General features: G+C 43.5%; 4 protein-coding genes across 4 annotated transcripts in view; 2 read left to right on the forward strand and 2 right to left on the reverse strand.

Moving 5' to 3' along the window:
* Positions 1-226: 226 nt before the first annotated feature.
* Positions 227-3,852, forward strand: LOC118105474 (complement C1q subcomponent subunit C-like). Its single transcript, XM_035153313.2, has 7 exons — positions 227-307; positions 875-990; positions 1,154-1,216; positions 1,664-1,817; positions 2,397-2,537; positions 2,898-3,024; positions 3,367-3,852. The coding sequence occupies exons 2-7, from the start codon at positions 885-887 to the stop codon at positions 3,499-3,501; spliced, it is 726 nt and encodes a 241-aa protein (XP_035009204.1). The 5' UTR covers positions 227-307; positions 875-884; the 3' UTR covers positions 3,502-3,852.
* A 1,502-nt stretch (positions 3,853-5,354) lies between these two features.
* On the forward strand, positions 5,355-9,236 carry c1qb (complement component 1, q subcomponent, B chain). Its single transcript, XM_035153073.2, has 5 exons — positions 5,355-5,512; positions 6,113-6,281; positions 6,892-7,123; positions 7,668-7,785; positions 8,701-9,236. The coding sequence occupies exons 1-5, from the start codon at positions 5,510-5,512 to the stop codon at positions 8,908-8,910; spliced, it is 732 nt and encodes a 243-aa protein (XP_035008964.1). The 5' UTR covers positions 5,355-5,509; the 3' UTR covers positions 8,911-9,236.
* Positions 9,237-10,263: 1,027 nt separating this feature from the next.
* On the reverse strand, positions 10,264-11,822 carry LOC118105143. The gene is made up of 4 exons (XM_035152586.2): positions 11,248-11,822; positions 11,008-11,173; positions 10,621-10,723; positions 10,264-10,428 (listed from the first exon to the last, which is right to left on the reverse strand). The coding sequence occupies exons 1-4, from the start codon at positions 11,451-11,453 to the stop codon at positions 10,310-10,312; spliced, it is 594 nt and encodes a 197-aa protein (XP_035008477.2). The 5' UTR covers positions 11,454-11,822; the 3' UTR covers positions 10,264-10,309.
* Positions 11,823-12,406: 584 nt separating this feature from the next.
* The window catches only part of LOC118104743 (filamin-B), a 50,259-nt gene continuing 41,547 nt past the window's right edge, over positions 12,407-21,118 (reverse strand). Inside the window, 14 exon segments of the mRNA XM_047339333.1 lie at positions 12,407-13,918; positions 14,470-14,679; positions 14,910-15,128; positions 15,282-15,458; positions 15,547-15,679; positions 17,170-17,285; positions 17,408-17,545; positions 17,683-17,949; positions 18,849-18,971; positions 19,105-19,257; positions 19,335-19,538; positions 19,630-19,788; positions 19,998-20,171; positions 20,625-20,753. Of these exon segments, the coding sequence (XP_047195289.1) occupies positions 13,731-13,918; positions 14,470-14,679; positions 14,910-15,128; positions 15,282-15,458; positions 15,547-15,679; positions 17,170-17,285; positions 17,408-17,545; positions 17,683-17,949; positions 18,849-18,971; positions 19,105-19,257; positions 19,335-19,538; positions 19,630-19,788; positions 19,998-20,171; positions 20,625-20,753 (2,390 nt within the window). The 3' untranslated portion in view covers positions 12,407-13,730.

Below are 21,118 nucleotides of genomic sequence, written 5' to 3' on the forward strand. Positions count from 1 at the left end.
AAATCACATTGTGTATTATCTCAAAGTACTTTACACAATAAGATGAAGACCTTAAGAATTATAGAGAAGTTTCCCCACAATGACACATAGCGACGGACAGTATTTTGACGTTCTCCTTCCACTTCTCTGTAACCTCAGAAATTTACAGAACTACATCCAGTCGTCTCAGAAAAAACATTTCCCAAGCAAAAACTGCTGAATGTGCTGTTTTTTTTCCTGTTCCTCCTCCGGCTGCTTCACATCAGCTTCACTTCACTTTGTTTTCAACTCGTCACAGTGGTTTTTATTCTTCTGTCTGTTCCATCAGGTGAGTTTATACACGTATTTATTTCATCTGCGAGTTGATTCCAGTTCAGCAATAGTGAAATAATCTGCTTGTTTCTCCTTTATTATTAACATTGTGTATTTTATATATCAAAAATGCATTTGGATATTTGAGCTGTATGATCCACTCACATTTCTCTCTCACCATCTTTTCCTTTCCTAGTCGCCTCTCCTCTTTCCTCTTGTCCCACATACCCTGTCTCTTCTTTCCTTCTCTCCTCCTCTTCTCTTTTTCCTGTCTTCGTCATCCCTCCTTCTTTATTTCTTCCTCATCATGTCCCATCCCTCCACCATCTTCTTCCCCTCTCTCTTATCACCCTTTCCACTTATCTTTCCTTTCCTAGTCTCCTCTGCTCTTCTCTTATCTCCCATCCAAATATTTCATCTTCCCATCTTCCCTTTCTCTTTGCTAACCTCATCATCCCTCTCTTCTGTTCTCTTCCACTTGTCTCCTTTAATCTTTTCCTCCTCACCTTTCCTTCCATCCTTCCCTCTTCTCCTCCCCACTCTTCTCTCATCTCATCACCTTGTCTCGTCTCCTCCATGTCAGGTTCTCCATCATGCTCCCTCACTTCTCTCTTGTGATGGGAGCCCTGCTCTCATTGGCCGTATCCCAGCTGGTTGCTTTGGAGACCTGCCAAGCAACAGGGATGCCCGGGATACCAGGTATGTCCAGTCGTGTGTGTGTGTGTGTGTGTGTGTGTGTGTGTGTGTGTGTGTGTGTGTGTGTGTGTGTGTGTGTGTGTGTGTGTGTGTGTGTGTGTGTGTGTGTGTGTGTGTGTGTGTGTGTGTGTGTATATATTTGTTTTATCTTTACTTCCATCCTCAGGTATGCCTGGGCTGCCCGGCAAAGACGGTCGTGATGGAGAGAAAGGAGTGAAAGGAGAAACAGGTACAATAATAATGATAACCAAACTTTATTTGTAAAGCATTTTTCCAAACACAGTTCACAGGTCAGCTGATAAATAAAAAACATTGATGCCCAGAACATCTACATCTATGAAATATTCCCGCTGTAGTCTCACATGGGCTCACTCGGACATTTTCCGAATATTTTACCAAATAACCTTCCAGAACCTTTCAGGAAAATGTCCAGAGTTCAGTATATGTCTGAAAGCAGCTGTAGGGAGTTTTGGTTGTAATTCTTTAGCCAGGCTTCTTGTCTTTATGCTGAGCTTGACTTACCATGTCCTGACTCCAGCTCCATCTTCAACACACACAGAATATTCATCTTCTCGTCTAACTCTCAGGAAGAGTTGAGTTATTCTATTCAACAGAGACACAGCAGGTGGGTGCAGCTTGTTTTCATGTACAATGACCAGCCGGTTGTTGTCTGCAGGAGCACAGTGGCGCGGCGGTGGCGGCCAACAGAACGGAGAGAAGGGCGAGCCGGGGACGATGGGATTCCCTGGTAAACGAGGTCAGAGTGGGGAGTCAGGGAAACCCGGGGCCCCAGGGTTTGAAGGACCTCCTGGAGAACCAGGAGAACACGGGTATGTATTCGAACAAATCACTGAGCAAGTCACAGGAGGCCTGGTGAGGACAGAAGAGAAGTGTGTTGCTCTGCAGAGGGAGTTTTTGTCAACTCTTTGAAACATTGAAAATGTTGGAATCTATTGTAAATAAAGTTGAACATCTTCACGTCCTCCCTCAATCCAGAAATTAAGCTAAATTTTGCGTCTATGGCCATCTTGCACCGAAGACGGCATTTGGAGCCAGAGTCGTAGTAGTTCAAATTATTACTTCACATAACTAATTCAAATCCAACTGATAAGAAACAAAAACTTCCCCAAACGACAGATCTTTGAGGAAAGAATTGACATTTTTAACTTTGGTCCAAGTACCATCCACTAACATAGAGGAGGTGGGGTTTATGACCTATACTGCAGCCAGCCACCAGGCGGTGATTGAGACATTTTAGCTACACTTACAGGGAGCCATCATCTATCTATATATCCAGTATATGGTCTAGTTTGAATAAAACCGGGGTCACAGATTACTTTTTGCCCCGGGGCCCAGTCGCGGGTTCATCCCGCTCTGGCCCTCACTTTGTGTTGCATCCGTGGCTGCAGGACGGTTGGAGTCCAGCAGAGGGCGGCCTTCAGCGTGGCCAGAGGCACCAATGATTTCCCGGAGAGAAATAGCGTCATTCGTTTCACTACAGTCATCACCAACATCAACAATGACTACGACACAGGCACAGGACACTTCAGGTGAGATTCACAGCTGTCATCCATTGTAATGTGTTTTTTATCTCAGGTTCGTAGCATCATATTTAAATCATGTGTTTCCGACAACAGGTCTGGGACACTTGTTTATCCGATTGCTGTTTAGACGTTTCACTCAAAATCTAAAATGTTACTCTGGTGGTGCTGGAGGAAAAAAAAATCAAAGGATCATCAAAGTCATTAGAAGTTGTCGTCTTTGGACCGGGAATGTCTGGATGAAATTTAATCCGAATCAATTCCATCATTTCTGAGACATTCCGGTGTGACTGACAGTCATCATGCTGCAGCAGGACGGGAGTAAAACAAATCCATGTTTAGTGAATTAAGTAAGTTTGTGTGTTTCAGGTGTCGCGTCCCAGGGACGTACTACTTTGTGTTCCACGCCTCTTTAGAGGATCGTCTCTGTGTCCTGATGAAGCTGGACGGAAAGCTGCTATTGCCCTTCTGTGATCTCCGCCGAGGGAAAAGACAGGTACGAACATGAAAGAGTTCAGAGAACAAAAATAACTCGACAAACCAATGACAGATTTTCACCAAACTCATTGGACAAAGGTCAAAGGTCAAGGTCAACAAACGAATATGGTCAGAAGAAAATTAGGTCATGTAAACTTGTAACGTTTTACTTGTAAACCTTACTCAGACTAATCATCTGATATCATATGGAATGAATGATGTCAGTATTTTTATGTAGAAACATTTTAAAGCCTGATTAATGTTTATACAGCAAACGCATCACCTCAACAATGCTTTTCCTTTTATTTCAATATTCTGCCATCATTTAAGAATTGCTCCAAGATGAAATGTGTGATTCCAGGTGACGTCGGGCGGCCTGACCGTCTACTTGTCCAGGGATCAGGAGGTTTGGCTGGAGACTAAAGACTACAGAGGGATGAGAGGAAAGCCCAGCGGTTACAGCATCTTCTCCGGCTTCCTGCTGCGCCCGCACTGACCCGGGAAACACAAAACAACCTCCGTCCTCAAACCTCTCGACAGCAAACTGGGTCACTTCATCGGCTACAATATATTCTGACTGGTATCTGCATTTATCTACTGCGTGAAAAACATTGTGCAGACGCAGAGAAGACTTTAATTTATATTATAGTTTGATTTAGTCACTTTTGAGGAAGAAGGGATTTGTTTTCCATTAGTAATTGGGTTTAATATTTTTTTTCATCAGCTTTCTCTTTTTTTTTTCTTCACTTTTAAAAGTTACCAGGTCCAATTCACTGTGTTGAATTTATTTTCTCTGTCACAAGTTGAACTGGAAAACTACAAATAAAGATCTGAAAACAACCTCAAAGCTTTGTGCTAAGATTGTTTAATTTCTTCTCAGGCTGTACCGTTGGTCTTTTTCTTAAATCTATTTCATACATGCAGCATTATTTCTTACAGGTTATAATTCATGATAAGTCTACAATTAAAATTACAACGTATACAAACACAGACAGAGTCCTTGTTGCTGCTCAGATGCTTGAGAGTCTTAGTCAAATCTAAAAATTAAAAATGCTGATTTATGCCTTTCTGACTCCAAATTTGATTTTGGTGCTTATTTCAAGATTGTGAAATAATACCAAGTATATATCAAGTTAAAGTTGTAATCTGCAACTTTTGCACAAATTGAGTTGAAAGTTCATATTCAAGATGTCAGCTCTGGTTTATGTGAGTGTGTTTTAAACACTGCAGCAGCAGTGAAACACAGACACGTTTACAGTGTGTAAAGTTGCTGAATGTGAAAATATTTTAATGGTTAACTCAGAAAAGACACACAGGCCGTAAATAAATACACGGAAAAAGAAGGTTTGATTTCTTCGTGTCACTGAGTCTGAACTTTGAGAGAGGGAACAAAAACAGGGACAGAATGAAAAATGAAAAGAGGATCAGAAAATGACAAGGTGGCATTTTTCACAGGATGGAATCATAAAAATCTGCATCAGCTCTCAGATGATAGGAAATAAAAAGTTTTGTGGAACAGATACTAACCTTCGGACTGAGGTCAGGAGCTTCACGAACACACTGACAGCAAGAAATTAACGGAAGTTCAGAGGAAAACAGAACAAAATGTTAATTCGGAGAAAAGTTTTTTATTAGATTTATTCAATGACTCTTCATCAGGTGAAGTTTCACTTCCTCTGAAGCTTGATTCTCTGTTAGAGTCAAGTCATCAGACTCTCACAGAAACTAAACCTGAGATAAAAGTACCATATTCTTTACTAGTAGTGGAGTAGAAGTATAAAGTAGCATTACATGGAATTTAGTACCTTAAAAATGTACAAGTACTGTTGTTGAGTAAAAGTACTTAGTTACTTACTTAACAGATCTTTGTTAAAGATAAACACAAATATTTGTTAGAGAAAATCATTTCAACCTACTGATTTTAATCCTGCATTATAGAAATACTCACACGTCCTGTTTCTAAATGCATCTTAATACTTAACTTTAGTTCTAAAAGTAAAAGTTAAGTATTAAAAACGATCATGTAAGTATTTTACTATTCTTCTGTTTATTATATAAATTGTTGATTATTTGATGGATCAATGTTTAACCTGGATTTTACTGTTGTAGTTGGTTCATGTGAACATTTAATTTATTTTAGACGATGAACTATAAAAATGTCTGAATTTCTGAATAAATGTAAATGTTTAGTATGTGAAATGACCTGAAGCTGTGGAATGACTGTATGTGAAGTCACTGAAGTACAGGTACTTCAAATGTGTACTCACTGACACCCCAGGAGTAAATGTAAAGTACTTTGTTATATTCCACCTCTGAGCACCAGCAGAGCGGCGAACATTCCCCACTTCAACCGTTTCACTTCCCTTTTTTTATTCTGAGTCGCTGCTGTCGCTGTGAAGAAGGACGGATCTTCACCTCCGCTCTTCACCTCCGCTCTTCACCTCCGCCCTTCATCTCCTCACCTCCTCATCATCTTCACCACAGGACCAGTGATCTGCCTGAAAATGGTGAGACCTTTCTGACCTCAGAAATCCAAAGAACATGTCAAGAGAGAGAGAGAGAATCCCTTATTCAGATCGATGATAGAGAAGTGGATTTCAAATTTGAATTTTTACTCAGTGTTTGTTGTTGTAAACTTCAAACACAGTGAACTATCATTTGTTCTCTTGCGCGTGTGTGTGTGTGTGTGCGCGTGTGTGTGTGTGTGTGTGTGTGTGTGTGTGAGTTGCTGGGATTCACAGTCACAATGCAAAACATGTAGTGATGTTAATATCGTTATTGTTGATGCGAGCTGAGTCGACTGTGTATTTGTTTATGTGCAATCAGACTCAGTCAATAAACAGTGATGAAGATGAAGAGTTAAACGTCCACCGAAGAGATGAAGGTTTTATCCATCATCTAATAATCATAATAATAATAACTTTTAGTAGTATAGCACTTATCTAAACTTAATATCACCTAATAATTGTGAGCATTACATTATATTTAAACATAACACTACACACATTTAAATTACATTACACACAGTTACATCACGTTACATTTTTTATCTGCAACAATTGTTTCTTTGATTTTGAAAACATTTGCATGGGAACCTGTGTGTTCAGGCCCCCCAGTGGCTGAGCTTCAGTACTGCAGGGATGCTGCTCCTGGTTCACGTGGCCCCGTCCTTCACGCAGACGTCGTGCAGCGGAGGAGCCCCGGGGATTCCTGGGATCCCGGGAACTCACGGGCCCTACGGCACTGATGGTCCCAAGGGAGCGAGGGGAGATCCAGGTTCACAGTTCAAACATGAAAACATCAAATGCATTTGACACGTTTTGTTTTTCAAGTTGGCGACATTTCACATTTCAGAAAACCAAGTAAACTCAGATTCAATGTGACGAAACTCATGAACCGACTTTGAACAAATCTCTCAACATTTGTTCATTTAACTCAAATTTTAAGCAGCAGTGAATTTATGTTTTTATGTTAAAAGTAAAGAAGCATTGATCACATGCACCAACTTATCTGTGATGAACTAATAACAACTAATACGTTTTTTCTTTCTTGACAATATTTAATATTATCTCATTATTTCATTTCATTCGCTGTGGCTCTGAGAAAAACACATGCAAATAACAAATTCAAAACAATGTGTTTTATATATCTGGGATTTTATACAGTTATTATTAAACAGATTTTGCAGCATATTTTGTTGCTGGTTATTTTGTCAAACTGATAAAGATTTGATTGTATTTTTCTGTTGTGTTTAGTTGCAATAGTTTTATTATAGTTCTTTTGAGTAGATCACAATATAGACTTTCAATTTACAGCTCAAATAAAACACTTATCTTTAATCTCAATGTCAGTTCATGCTCAAACATATTTGTTTTCGTATGAGCAGGTGAGTCCGGAAAGACTCTCAGGGGTCGGAAGGGGACACCGGGTCTTCCGGGCCCCCCGGGCCGGCCTGGGATGAAGGGGGATCTGGGTATGCCGGGGCCCCCCGGGTTTCCAGGGGAGATAGGAAAGAGAGGGAAACCCTTCAGCAGCTCCGACCAAGAGAAACCTTTGTTCTCCAGAAAACGTGTGGTGTCAGAATCCCCGGAGATGGACACGGCCATCATCTTCAACAGGTCAGAGGAGGTTTGAAGTCACAAGACAACAGGCTGATGTTTAATGTGACAAATGCTTCAGAAGTGGTTAAAGGTTAAAGACCTTTGATGGAGTTTAAAGTGTTTATTGTCAGACTGAGGTCACAGGGAGACTCCCTGAAAACGTCAAGAAAAATCTGAGGTATTTCTCTTCAATTTGATGTATTCATAATAAAATAAGAAACATTCAAAGTCAATAACTTTTTAAAAGGTTCCCCTGCTTCATCAGGACTTTATTGAAAGACAGATATTTTTTTGTTGATGTGCCGTAAAAAAGAAAACCTCACGTTGATGTAATATTAGAAAATGTCCGGACCCAATTTTCTGTACATTTTCTTTATATCATGAAGCACAGTTTCACTTTTCTCCAAATGAGAAAGACACAAATACAGAAATCTCCTCATTTATTGGCAGGAAATCTTGTTTTCTAGTTCTGGATATTACCCATGATGCCCTGCTTCCTGAACCTGAAGACCTGCCGCTGTCGGTAAATAAAAACTAAAATATCTGCGTGAACTTCCCACAGAGAGATTTTGTCGGACGTGGATGAACAGCTTCAGGGAGGTTCTCTGACAAACGGGAGTTTCACATGTGTCATCAGAGGCGTCTACTTCTTCAGTTACCACATTTCAGCAAGGAGCCGAGTGAGTCCATCACTTTCTTCTCCTCCGTTTGTCTCTTCTCCTCCTCGCTCCCTTCTTCTCCTTCACTTTGCCTTCCAGAGCTGGATCTAACTGATTTACTGCAGTGCTGCACTCGGGTATCGTTTAGACGCATCACTACATTTCACTGTGACAGTTATATTTCTTGAGATAATCTATAATGACTAGTTTTACTGAATCTTTAATTTCCCTGCACAGGATGAATGAGCTTTATTTTTATCTCATGTAAAATATGATGCATCAGATGAAAATACAGTTTTCTAGGTGAAACAGCTACAATATTTAATAATACTAATAATCTAAAAATATAATAACGGCACAACCCAAAGAACCGTTATATATAATGAGAACTTCTGCTTTGGATAAATAACATTTCTATACATTTTATATAGGAACACGTTCACTTTAGTTCATATGAAAACATATCGACTGAGGCCAGATAAAGTTTAATGATGCATATTCGAGTAATTTTTGAAGTAAGATACATTGATATTTGATCCTGTTACCTCCAGGAATCACATTCTTCTCCACAACGACCTGATATTTTACAAATAAACCATAAATTAATTAATTAAAGTAACATTCACTAGCTCCTGCAGCAGCAAAACTATAAGAAGTACTAATAAAAAGTACATAATTGTGATATCTACTTATTTTCTGTACCTCTTCTACCACAGCTCCTTTCTAAACGCCCAAGGACACTTGACAATATACTGTGTCATAAATAAACAGATGATTAATTAAAGTAAAACCAGAAACCAGTATTGAGAAACACCTCAATACATCATGACAGGCGACTGAAGCAAAAGCACAGATGAGAGGAACCTGATTCAGGCTGTGATCTGAGCGTCACTGAGGTTTCTGCTGCTCCTCACGTTGTTTGTGTTGATGCTCCAGGTTTGTCTGAACCTGATGAAGGACTCCAGTGTTCAGACGACGCTGTGCGACACGGCTGATGGTTTCCTGGTCACCTCCGGCTCTGCGGTCCTGCAGCTGAACGCCGGAGACACGGTCTCGGTCCACACAACCAAGTTCAACAGCATGCTGACGAGCCAGAGCAGCACCAGTCACACCTTCACCGGCTTCCTCGTCTTCCCCACGGCCTGAAGTCTGCTCCACAGTCACAGGGAACTAAAGACTTTCAGTGACGTGTGCAGCAGAGAAATCAACTGTGTGTTGTGTTTTAACTAGTTTCACTCATTATTAGGTAGAATCATTTAAATGACTGATTTAGGTTTTGGTGGAAGGATTAGACAACTGATGACTGATGGTATTTTCTTACAATTTCCAATAATTTAGAAATGTGGCTCATATATATAATCCACCACTCTCTGAGAAAAACACATAAATAGCAAATTAAGAACAATTAGGAACAATGTGCTTTTATATTTTTTATGTTTTGTTAAACCGATAAAGATCCTTTCTTCATTCGATTTTTTCTCTTTGTTCTATTTGAGCTTGATGCATATTTTAAATTACAAACATTTCCATTTATTACATTAACAAGAGGTTTTTAGATCAAAATATAGATTTTCAATCACAGCTAAAATAAAACACTTCTCTTTAATCTTAGTATCTGTTCAAACTCAAACATGAAATAAGTCTTAAAGATGAACTTACATATTCTTCATTGTTTTCCTGTTTTCATTTGCCTCGACTACAAACCACTGTCTTATCATTTGTAGGGTATAAAAACAAGATGTGAGAATATTTTCACATTAAATAAACTTTTATAAACTGAAAACATCAACGCGTCTGTACAGCAGTAATAAAGTTACACTGACGTAACAACATGGAGAAGTTATGATGATTAGAAATGAATCATTGATGGTTGTGGTGTGTAACATTTCCTCTGTGTAGAAGCACCGAGGTGTCAGGTGAGAGGAGGTGAACAGAATCGCTCATGAATTAACCATCACACAGAATCCGGTTACGTTCAACCGGACACGGGAAGTGGAGGACGAAGTCAGGATCCCATCAGTCAAACACAAAATGAAAATCATCGAAATTCTACTAATTTCCCGATCGACACCAGCTTTAGATTGTTGCCCTTTTATTTGTGGAAAAATATGTTGTAAGAAAGATGAAAGGTAATGAAGAAAGTTTTGTCAACCTCGACTTTGATGCATCAGGTTTAAAAGTGAATCATCTGGAGATAAACTCTCGAGTAATATTTTCCAAGTTTGGTGTAAATCCGTCCATGCATTGTAGATTTATTTTACACACACACACACACACACACACACACACACACACACACACACACACACACACACACACACACACACACACACACACACACACACACACACACACACACACACACACACACACACACACACACACACACAAAATTACCGAGAGATACACCTGACTTTGTTGTAACAATCCGAAAAGACAAGACTTTATTTTCTATCATTGATCGTAAAATGAACTTCAGTGAATCAAACAAATCCCGTTAGCCGCTGTGAACTGGGACTGAGCAGCGACCTCTAGTGGCGGAGGCTCAGCCCAGCGTGTCGGTGGCTGACGGGCTGCTGAACACACCGTTCCTGGTGAAGAAGGTGTTCCTCACCACCGACGACCTGGCTCTGCAGGGAGTCCTGTAATCCAGCGTGTAGTCACCTGGAGACGAGAAGACGCCGTTGATCATGTGCAGAACAGATAAAAACCTGGATCTGGTGGATTTAGATGAGGTTTTCATGAGAGAAATGAACGTTTGATGGGACTTTCAATGGGAACTGTTGGCTCTCGGTGGAGTTTTGAGCTCTACTGTGACTTCAGGTTGTTATTCTTTCCAAAGCTCCCTCATCTTACCCAGCCTCCATCCGTACTCCCAGGACGAGAGCAGAGGAAACTCAAACTTCTCCTCAGGTCGGATCAGGCCTCGTCTCTGCAGGTACAGGCGCCGACCTTTCCCCTGCACACACAAGTCACTGGAAATCACCTTGGAAGTGGCAGAAGGTTTAGGAATACTGAGCAGCCAAGTTATAAAATGACTCTTTCATGTTAGTTCAAGAAGGTTTCAAGTTTTGGAAACAATTAAAATGAAAAGAAATGATTAAAAGCCTGTTGTCACTGGAACGTTTCGATTTGAAGCTGCATGTTAATAAATCAACTAAACTACAGAACATATAAATATTGACTTTATTCTCATGAAGAGCAACAGCGGAGGAGACATTTTGAAGCAGATGTGTTTCATACGTTATGAGAGGAGTCCTGATAAAGAGCCTTTGAGGTCCGTGGAGAAACCGGCCTCATGGTGGGAGCCACACTGAGCCGACCGTCCACAGGAGGAGGAGGAGGAGGATGAGGACGAAGGTCGCTCTGCCTCTTCTTGGGTGCGCTGGGAACAGGAGGCAGGGCAGCCCTGCTGGGTGGAGCATAAACGTGAGATCAAGTTTTTGTATGAATAGAAGCTCAGATTTAGACTCCACAGCTCACCGGGGCCGGGCAGGCGCTGCAGGCAGCTGTGGGGCCTCCGTGCTGGGCTTGGTGTCGAGTTTGCAGCAGGTCGGGTAGTTGGTGGCGTAGCGGCTCGTCCAGGACAAACGAGTCAACATCTCCTTCTGAATCTGCTCCCGGTAGCAGTTCTGACTCTGAGTCGTGAACAAGCCACGCATCTGCTGCCAGAGACTTTCATTTAGCATCTCAGTCCGACACACCGATCAACACCATGTTCAGACCTGCTGTTAACATCTGTCCTGACCAATCCAATCATCAGCTGATGTTAGAAAACTTCTCCTGCGACCACAGTTTGACAACTTCATCCGACCCAACATTTGTTTATTTCTGAATGTTTATATATGACAGTTATACAACATGTAGTTAGTCATTTACATCTTTAAACACATCTGATCGTTTTTTCGTCTCAAGATCCCTGCACCAAAGAAAGAAAATACAAACTAATCATGAAAAAAGCTTTTCTTAATTTGTTTTAAAAATGAAGCTACACACACAAGCTGATAATAGATCATTTCAATATAATCTTATTTTACCTCCGTTGTGCCTGAAGAGGAGCGGAGCAGGTTCAGCTTCTCACTGTGGATCAGATAACACACAGGGAAACAACACACACACACACACACACACACACACACACACACACACACACACACACACACACACACACACACACACACACACACACACACACACACACACACACACACACACACACACACACACACACACACACACACACACACACACACTTTCAGTACTTTTAACATTTAACTGATTTAGACTGAGGCTAGACTTCTATTAGGTTACTATACTTGTTTTAATATTTTACTTTCTATATTAATGATAAAGATAGTCTTCTAACAAAAAACATTTTAACATAACTAATTAAGTTTATTTTAAAAGTTTTAAATATAACATTTAGTCAAACCCCCGGTCGACTGTGCCGTCAAACCCACAGTTACTTGACGGTGCTAGCGCGAGTTAACCCTTATTGTTTATAGCGATCGATGAAGATCTGCTCACGATTATTTTTCTAAAACACAGAAAATAAATCCACAGGTGAAGTGAAGAGCGGGAACAGGTTTCACTGCAGTAACTGAACTGAGATCCAGGAAAGGAGAGACTGAAGTCAATCATCTTAATTCCAGTTTATTTTAATTATCAAATGTACATCATCTCTAGAGTTTAGTTTCACGTTAAAACACCTTTTCCCCCAAAATACAAAATGAATTTTTCTTTCCCCACATACAAAAAAAACAAAACAACAACCCTAAAGTACGAAAAGTAGCAGTGATAAGGCGACGACAGCCGGGTCAGACACGAGGACAGATTCATCCCCGTTTACACAGGATTTCCACACAGACACAGATCTGACCTTTAACTCTGCAGCTCAGATCTGAAGTTCAACATTTTAACGAGCGACACACAGCGTTTCAGTTTGTTTCCTGTTTCCTGCCCGAGTTTGAAATTGAGCCGCGCGGTTAAACGTAAGATCCGTTCACGTGACAAATAAATGCAGCTGAAGGAACAACAGAGAAAAGCGATGACCCCTCGCGTGTCGGTCAGTGCAGGAAACAGCAGCGTCGCTGATTTGTTACGGCGACATTGTGAACTCGTGGGATTTTTAAAGAGGTTCAAGAGAAAGAAATCAGCAAACGTCAGTAGTCGAGTGCAGTTTGGCGTTTTTCGTGTCAGAGAGAATCAGGTTCGTCGATATTCTTTAAACTAACATGACGATAAAGCAAACACAGAGAAGTCCAGGTCTTTTAGTTGAGATGTTTTTTTGTTTCATTCTCAGCACTTTTGTTTTGGTTATTTTTGGCTTCTCCTCGTGGCACCAGGTTAAATCTGAGAAGCTTCATTTGGCTCCTCGGTGCAGAAACTAACCGCAGAGGAATCTCACAGAACTCTGGGGTTTTCATCCACACGGGGGAAAGTGCTGCCTCCTTTTTCCACTTTTATTTCTAATCATAAACATTTTAAAAAGGTTTGGCTCCACTTTTCCAAATCCCCAACATCCAGTTTAACAGTTTTGGAAAACGTTTGTCAATTCATAATTTCAGGGCAGCAAAACTGTGATGATATCTCCTCCTCCAATCAGGTGATTTCATCCCTCAGTTTCCTTCAGGCCAGATTACTGTGTCGACCGTTTTGCCTCCGCGACGCTGCCGAGGTTTCACCCTCATAACGTCTCAATTCACTGACGTGGTCGTTTTCTATCCCCTTCAACTCTTTAAGGGTTTTTAAAAACATGTTTTTCCTCTTTGAAGGGCAGGTTGAGGCGTTTCTCAACATATAAAGTAATCATGTCGGGTCAGAACCTCCTGAAAACATCTGATTCGAACTGAAAAGGTTTGCGCACAAAGCTTTGTTAAGCCACTTGCTCATTGTTGTCATTTGCATTGCAGCTCGTGTGTCCACTCCAACTCGAACAGGGATGCAAAGCGGGTTTTCTCGGCGCATCATGGGACGACGACGTGGAAGGGGGAGCCCGGGATGTGGTCGTCGCCCCACTTGACCACCAGGACGTAATTGCCCCGCTCCCTCAGCAGGTAGCCGACGTTGTACTGCAGGTTGCCCAAGTGTTTGACCAGCACCTCCTCACAGGGAACCTGAGGACCGTGCACACCCACCAGCAGCATGTTCTTCCCTGAGGACGGGAGAGAGAAGAAGTCAGACGAGTCCTTTCTTATCGAATCCAACAGGGAAGTTATACGTTTTCGTCTAAGTTTGTTTGATAGTCAGCAGGTTTACGCAAAAACTACTGAACCGATTTCAGTTACGTTTTGTGGAGCACGACCCAGAGTAAACGTTTAGCTGTGGATTCAGATCAGGTGGCAGGTCATGGTTGTTTTCCCCACTTCCTTTAACATTGTCAGATCTTTTATCAGCATTTCATTGATTTCTCCAGTGAAGGTGACTGATATTTATGAGTTTGTGCAATTTGGTGCAGATCTAAATAAAAATCTGGATCTAGTGAACCTGAATATTCTCTTCATTCACACCACTGTGTCTGTGGCAGAGAATCTAAAGAGTAATACCACCGACTCAAACTGATTTGTGATTAAAGTGTTGTTTTGGTTTCCTCAACCACACCCAGAGATTCCAGTATTTATGAGACAGTTACAGTGAACATGTAATGAGTTGTTTGTGTCTGATGCCCACAGGTCGACAGGGAGGGCTCGTTGCAGACGTCCTTACCGGCCTTGCTGCAGTCCACAGAGAAGCTGCTCCTCTGGCCCACGAAGGCCTTGCTGAGGCCGGAGCCTCGGCTCAGCACCTTGCTGGCGTCCGAGTCGCTGGGCCTGGGCATGATGCTCTGAGTGAGGCTGCCGCTGGACGCCCGTACGGCCGGATCCACCGTCAGGGTGGACGTCTCACTGGCGTTGGTCACAGTCACCAACCGTTGACCTGAGAGAGCGGAGGGAGAAAGGTTTGATGAAAACGACCAAGTTTGTTTCTATTTTTCTTTTGTAAAAGAAGATTTTCCAGTTACCATAAAGACATTTTCTGCATTTCTGTTGTTTTCAGATGGATTTAATAGAAATCAATGGTTCCCCAATGATTGATTAGTGACCCACAGACACAAGGAGGTGTTTTTTACGGCGGCAGGTTCTGAGCAGTGACGTTCACCACGTTACCTGTGACTTTAGCCTTGAAGGGACTTCCAGTGATGTGGTTGGGTCCTCCATATTTGATGCTGATCAGGTAGTTCCCAGGAGCCATGGGGGTGTACTGCACCTTGTAGCCCTCTGGAACCTCCTGACAGTCCATCTTCACTTTGGAGGGGCCCTCGATGGTCACGGCCAAGGCCCCGGGGCCCGCCTTAGTGTTGTTGATGATGAACTCTGACTGGGAACCTGCAAGATTACAGACACTCTGTGTGAGGTTTGGTGCAGATTGATTCAAAGCTAAGGGAAGTGTTGGGCCTAGTATTTTTGAGAACCTGACATGTCACCCAGCTACAAGTGAAGAGGTCAGGGGTCACACAGGTGGACAGACTGGTAACCCACCTGTGGTGCCTCTCTCCAGTCCAGCTCCATACGCTGTGACCAGACTCGGCTCTCCGGTTTGTCCCGGTTCCCCGACTCGGACCTGGAAAGGACTTCCCGGGATGTGAGAGCCGTTAAACTTGACGTCGATGGAGTGGACGCCGTTCTCCCTGGGGATGAACCGGATCGCATACTTGTCTGGAGGAGGGGACGGAGGGATTCGTTACCAACGGGCCCAACATCCAGGATTTCTCACTTTAACAAAAACCCAGTGGTAAACACAAACCTTTCTCCAGCTCGGTGACGGCACACTCCTCCAGAGCACCAGAGGGGCTGTGAACCTTGGCCTCCATCTTCCCCTGCGCTCCATTCAGACGCACCGCAAAGGATGCTGGGTGATTCGCCTTCAGGCCAGACTCCTGCAGAGGTCGGACGCACACAGTCAGTGGACAGACGTTTGAACAGAAGAAAGTAAAGTAACAACTCAAAACACAGACACACACACACTCGTATACAAGTACTTTGTGTGTAATAGTTTGTGGTTTCTACTACGTCTCTCTTCTGCTCCTACTCTTACCTGAGCTCCTGTTGGTGCAGCTCCAGCAGACAGAGGCAGACCCACAATGTTAAGAAGCAGTTAGACACACTGAGTGTACGACACAGTACAGTCTTAAAGGAAGTAATCAGGGAATAAGAAGGGATACATATATTCTTTATTCGGGCCTTTTATATTAGGTTTTAAAAGAATTGTGACCGAGATAAAAACTGCAGAGAGGGACACAGTGTCAGTTATTTACTGCTCTTTGATTGACAAACTATTTCTTAACGACCTCACACAAAAGAGGAAGAGAAGAAAGTTCTTGTAAATAGTTGTAAATAGTAGTAACAATGTATTAATATATTATTTTTAAATGGTTAACAGGTTAACAAAACTAAAACAGAACGAAGTACAATGGTCTAAAGTTGTGATGTAAGCTCATTACCCCAATGATTATATTATATCTAACAATATAACATTGATGATATAACCAGGGTGTATTTTTGATTAGAACGTAAGAAATTCAAACGATAATTTAAATGCTAGAAATGAGATTTTGCCATAATTCAGATCTGCTCAATAACTTTCAAATGTTGACTTTAAACAGAAAAACTGTTGACAATGTTCCGTGAAGTCACAGATTTATCAAGTCTGCAGCATTGTTCTCATCCAGTAGAAGGACACCAGTGCTTCCTGTTGACGGTGCTATAAAGAGCCAGATTTAACAAGCAGAAGAGCGGAGCTTCATCTACAGCTACAGACAAACTACAGACTCTAAAGAGGAGAGCAGGACGCCTCTGTCTGCTGTAACCAGGCAACCAGCGAGCTGAAGATGCTGCTGCTGCTGATGAAGATGATGAAGATGATGTTGCTGTTAGGAGCCTTTAAATGAAACACAAGAGAAACACCAGCAGTTCCACACCAGACAGGGAGAGGGACGACCCGAGCCAGGCAAAGGTGGTTTTTGAGATGACGTCACTGAATTTAATCCAAACTAATTTGACCAAATGACAAAAAGGTGTTTTATCTAAAAATAAAAAAAGAATGGAGGGTTAATATTTCCATTTTTAAACTCCACGTTGTTTGTGTCCACTTCAACACAGAAACCGTTTGCCTGGCCGGGGTCACGTCCATGAGACCAGTTGCATAAAGAAAACTCTTAATACTTTAATCTGCCTGAAATAAGTGAGTCAATTCATCATAGGTAGGATGTTGTTGGTGCTATAGTTCAAATGATCAATAAAAACTAAATGTGAATTAAAACCCAGACCAGTCAGACGCAGTTATGAGAGAGTTCTTATGCAACTGTGCCTCAGAGCCCTTTAGCAAGGCAGGGCAGGCTGGGTGTGGAGGTGTCTCCTCATGCCTCACCTGAAGGCCGGTAACAGTGAGGCGGCGGGCGTCGTTCACCGGAGCCACGACCGGGACCAGGAAGGGGCTGTCGGGTATGTGCTGCTCGTTGAACTTCACCGAAATCTCATAATCACCTGGAGACGAGGAGGAAAGAGAGAAACTGTTTCCAGCGGCTGACGATCGCAACGCACTTCTGGTATCAGGAAATTCAGTCTTCTTGTAACTCAGATTTTGAAAAACAGCGTGTTCTCTCTACCGGGCTCCTGAGCGATGTACGAGACGCCACAGGATCCGTCCTTGCGGTCGTCAAATGAGATCTCCGCCCTGCTCGGCCCCTCCATGGCGATGGACAGGCCGCCGGCCCCCGCCTCCCTCGTCCAGATGCTGAACTCAGCTGTTGAGCAGGAGAGAAACATTTAAAGACTTTTAAAACTACAAATCCACAACACAGTCATATATCAGTCCGGGATTTCTCTGCAGCTACTGAACTCCCCGTAAGTGTACAGTGTGTTATGGTGGGTATATATTTACCCGGCTCTCCTGCCTGTGCTCCCTCCAGTCCCGGACCTCCTGCTCTCACCTTGGTGGCCCCGCCCTCTCCCAGCGGCCCCACGGTGAACTGGAAGGGGCTGCCTGGCACGTGCACGCCCCTGTACCTCACGCTCACACTGTGCACGCCCATCTCTGTGGGCACGAACCGCACACAGTAGGTGTCGTTTCCGACCGCGACCAGCTCGGCGGGCTGACTGGCTCCCGAGGGGGACGTGACCTCCGCGGTGACGTCCTTCATGTCGATCGCTGTGAACACAGACGGAAGATGTGACGTCGACCCAACGGGCAGAGAAAGTACCATGATGCATTCTGTTCTGATATCTGACTTCTTCCGTGATTTATTGAATGTGTCACTCAAACCACAAACCAAAACAAAATAAAGCTGAAACAGATGAGAAGGAATCTCACACACACACACACACACACAGCTGCAACATAATAAAGCTTATGTTATGTTGCAACGTTTATTTTTTCCTAAGGCTCTATAACGCACCCTGCACCCCTGCACCGCCCCCCGAGCAGCGGGCATCAACAACACAAACACCCTTCACTTCCTTCTCTCTGCCCGTGAGCACCAGACCAGAGAGGCCAGAGATGAGGCGGACGTGCCCAGGAGAGAGGCTCCGACCCGAGGCAACAGCGGAGGCACAAGCCCCGCGGCCGCTGGAGCTGCCAGACCACCAGAGGGAGCAGTAGGAGCGGGAGCAGGAGTGAGAGAGGAGCTGCCGAGACAAGACCAGGAGGAACCAGCTCACTGGAGGAAGAGGAGGATGACCAGGAGGAGGTGAAGGAAGGAAAACAGAGGAGGAGGAGGAGGGATGAGTGAAGGGGACAGAAGGCAGAGGAGGAGAAAGTTAAGATAAACTGAGGGAGAGAAAGGAAAGTGGGTTAGAAGAAAAGGGGAGGAAGAGGATGGTTGAGATAAAGGGAAGAATGGAAGGAAAGGGAAGGAAAGATCATAAAAGAAAGATGAGACAGGACACAGACAACAGCACTGAGAAAAAGAACAGACAGGAAACAGTTTTAGAAAAGACGGAGCAGCTCTGAAGACGCAGGACGTTTTCTTCATCGAAACACGAAACAAGCAAACTCTGTTCCACACTTTTACAGTTAGTGTGAAATGTGTAGTGTGTGTGTGTGTGTACCTGGTATCTTCAGACTGAGGTCACACACACTCCCCACGCTGGAGACAGATGCTGCCTTCTGTCGTCGAGTGATGCTCTCCCGGATACGACCCTCGCCCGTCACCCGCACTGTGAACGGACTTCCTGTTGACACACACACACACACATTTGTCAGAGAGGATATTTACCACCATGCTGCATTACATCTCTTGATACACACATTTATTTACAACCTCAAGAGAGTAGTTTTCAGTAGTAATAGTGTTTTTCATTTAACCTGGGACGTGTTCCTCAGCGAAGCGGATCGAGACGATATAGTTCCCAGGCTCAGTCGGACAGTAAGTGACTCCACACGTCCCGTCCTCTATGTCCTCCGTCTGGATGTCCACCTTACTGGGACCTTCGATGGACAGAGCCAGGCCTCCATAACCTGGACATGCAGATAAATGAGGTTAACGCTGTCTGGTTAAAGACATATGACAGTTTTTAGTGGCTCGCTGCACTGACCGGCCTCTCGTGTGTCCACCACGAAGCTGGCGTTGTTGAACGTGGTTCCCTGGACGAGGCCGTCGCCGTGAGCTTTGACTCGGCTGGCGTCGCCGATTTCAGACTGGACGACCATGATGGTGATGGGACTGTTGGCGACGTGCCGACCGTTCTTCAGGATGCTGACGCGGTGTTCACCCACCTCCCGGGGGATGAAGGAGATCCCTGAGAGGAGGAAGAGGAGGAGGAGGAGGGATATTTTTAATAAATTCAGATTTGAATCACGTTCAAATGTGTATTTTTGAATGTGTCATACCAATATGGTTGTTTGCCATCCTCTTCAGCAGGCAGGGCTCGTCACGGCCGGATGGCGACCGGATGCTGGCGGTCAGCAGGCTGAGGTCCGTCTCGTTTATATCCAGAGAGAAATCTGCCGCTGAGCCCAGTTTGACATGAGAACGCCGCTGGTTGTCCTCTGAAACACACAAACACACAATCACACAATCACAGAGGTGACACGCTGCTGTGGAGGCTCTGGGAAGTCGGATTGTTGCTTAAACAAAATGCGTTTTGAATGCAGAATAAAAGACGAGGTATATTCAGTTTGTTATCCTGAGCATATGTAGAGGATTCGGGTTATTTTTCATTGGATCTGTGTTTTTGTGTGTCTGTGTGCAGACTGACCGGTGATCCTGGCCGTGAACGGGCTGCCGGCGATGTGGTCGTTGTTGTATTTCACCAGGATGTTGTAGTCTCCGGGCAGAGTGGGCATGTAGCTGACGCTGCACGTCCCGTCCTTGTTGTCCACGCAGCTGATGTCCGCTTTGGACGGACCCTCGATGGCCAAGTCCAGACCGCCTGGACAGACACACAGACAGACAGACTCAATATTTAAAACAGGATCTTAAAACAATCTTTTATTAGGCTAATGATACATTTAACAAGAAATTACAGACATGTCACTGTGAACCTTTGACCACTGAAAACTAATCAGCTATTCTTTGAGTCCATTTGAAGAAATTCCCTTAATATGACATTTTGTGTGGTCCCGGTGACGTTTGTCCACCAAAACCTAATCAGGACATTTGGGTCCAACTGAACATTTGTACCTAACTTGAAGAAATTCCCTCAAAGTGTTCCCGAGATGTCGTGTTTAAAAGAACGGGACAGAACCAACGGAAAACTCCAAAACATGTCACCGGCACAGGGGCATTAAATACCCAGACAGGTTTACTGTTGGTCAGACGCAGCAAGATGGATTGAAACTTGACTTTGGATTTAAAAACGATAATCTGCTCCTTCCTCTCGTACCTTCGGAGGCGTCCTCTGTAAACACTGTGAACGTGGCCATCTTCTGGGCAACGCCGTAGCTCAGACCTGGACCGTAGGCGGTGACGTTGGGACTGCTGGCATGGTTCACATAGAACTGGAGGGGAGACTCTGAAACACACACACAAACGCACACATTCAACAATACAACAACAACAGGGGTCAAATCTACAGGTACATAAAATCTGAATCAGTGTCTCATGTTGGGAGTCGCTGACCACAGCCTCAGAAATGACGTTTTGACATGTGCTTCCCATGAGGAAGGTATGTGTGAGACACCTACCACAGAGAGAGAGAGAGAGAGAGACAGAGACAGAGAGAGAGAGAGAGAGAGAGAGAGAGAGAGAGAGAGAGAGAGAGAGAGAGAGAGAGAGAGAGAGAGAGAGAGAGAGAGAGAGAGAGATTCTCAGGGTCTAACGTCATTACAGGCTGATTGTTAATTGTTTTCTCCTGCTGGTTGAAAATAAGCAATAAAC

Source organism: Hippoglossus stenolepis, chromosome 3, assembly GCF_022539355.2.
Source record: "Hippoglossus stenolepis isolate QCI-W04-F060 chromosome 3, HSTE1.2, whole genome shotgun sequence".
Lineage (NCBI taxonomy): Eukaryota > Metazoa > Chordata > Actinopteri > Pleuronectiformes > Pleuronectidae > Hippoglossus > Hippoglossus stenolepis.

Excerpts from the sequence above, each read along its gene's own strand:
- LOC118105474 (XM_035153313.2), top strand. The coding sequence starts at position 885 with ATGCTCCCTCACTTCTCTCTTGTGATGGGAGCCCTGCTCTCATTGGCC. Across the intron at positions 1,217-1,663 it reads AGGAGTGAAAGGAGAAACAG|GAGCACAGTGGCGCGGCGGT; the intron begins GTACAATAATAA and ends TGTTGTCTGCAG. Across the intron at positions 1,818-2,396 it reads GGAGAACCAGGAGAACACGG|GACGGTTGGAGTCCAGCAGA; the intron begins GTATGTATTCGA and ends CCGTGGCTGCAG.
- c1qb (XM_035153073.2), top strand. Across the intron at positions 6,282-6,891 it reads GGGAGCGAGGGGAGATCCAG|GTGAGTCCGGAAAGACTCTC; the intron begins GTTCACAGTTCA and ends TCGTATGAGCAG. Across the intron at positions 7,786-8,700 it reads ACATTTCAGCAAGGAGCCGA|GTTTGTCTGAACCTGATGAA; the intron begins GTGAGTCCATCA and ends TTGATGCTCCAG.
- LOC118105143 (XM_035152586.2), bottom strand. The coding sequence starts at position 11,453 with ATGCTAAATGAAAGTCTCTGGCAGCAGATGCGTGGCTTGTTCACGACT. Across the intron at positions 11,174-11,247 it reads GCAGCGCCTGCCCGGCCCCG|GGCTGCCCTGCCTCCTGTTC; the intron begins GTGAGCTGTGGA and ends TCCACCCAGCAG. Across the intron at positions 10,724-11,007 it reads ATCAGGACTCCTCTCATAAC|GGGAAAGGTCGGCGCCTGTA; the intron begins GTATGAAACACA and ends TTGTGTGTGCAG.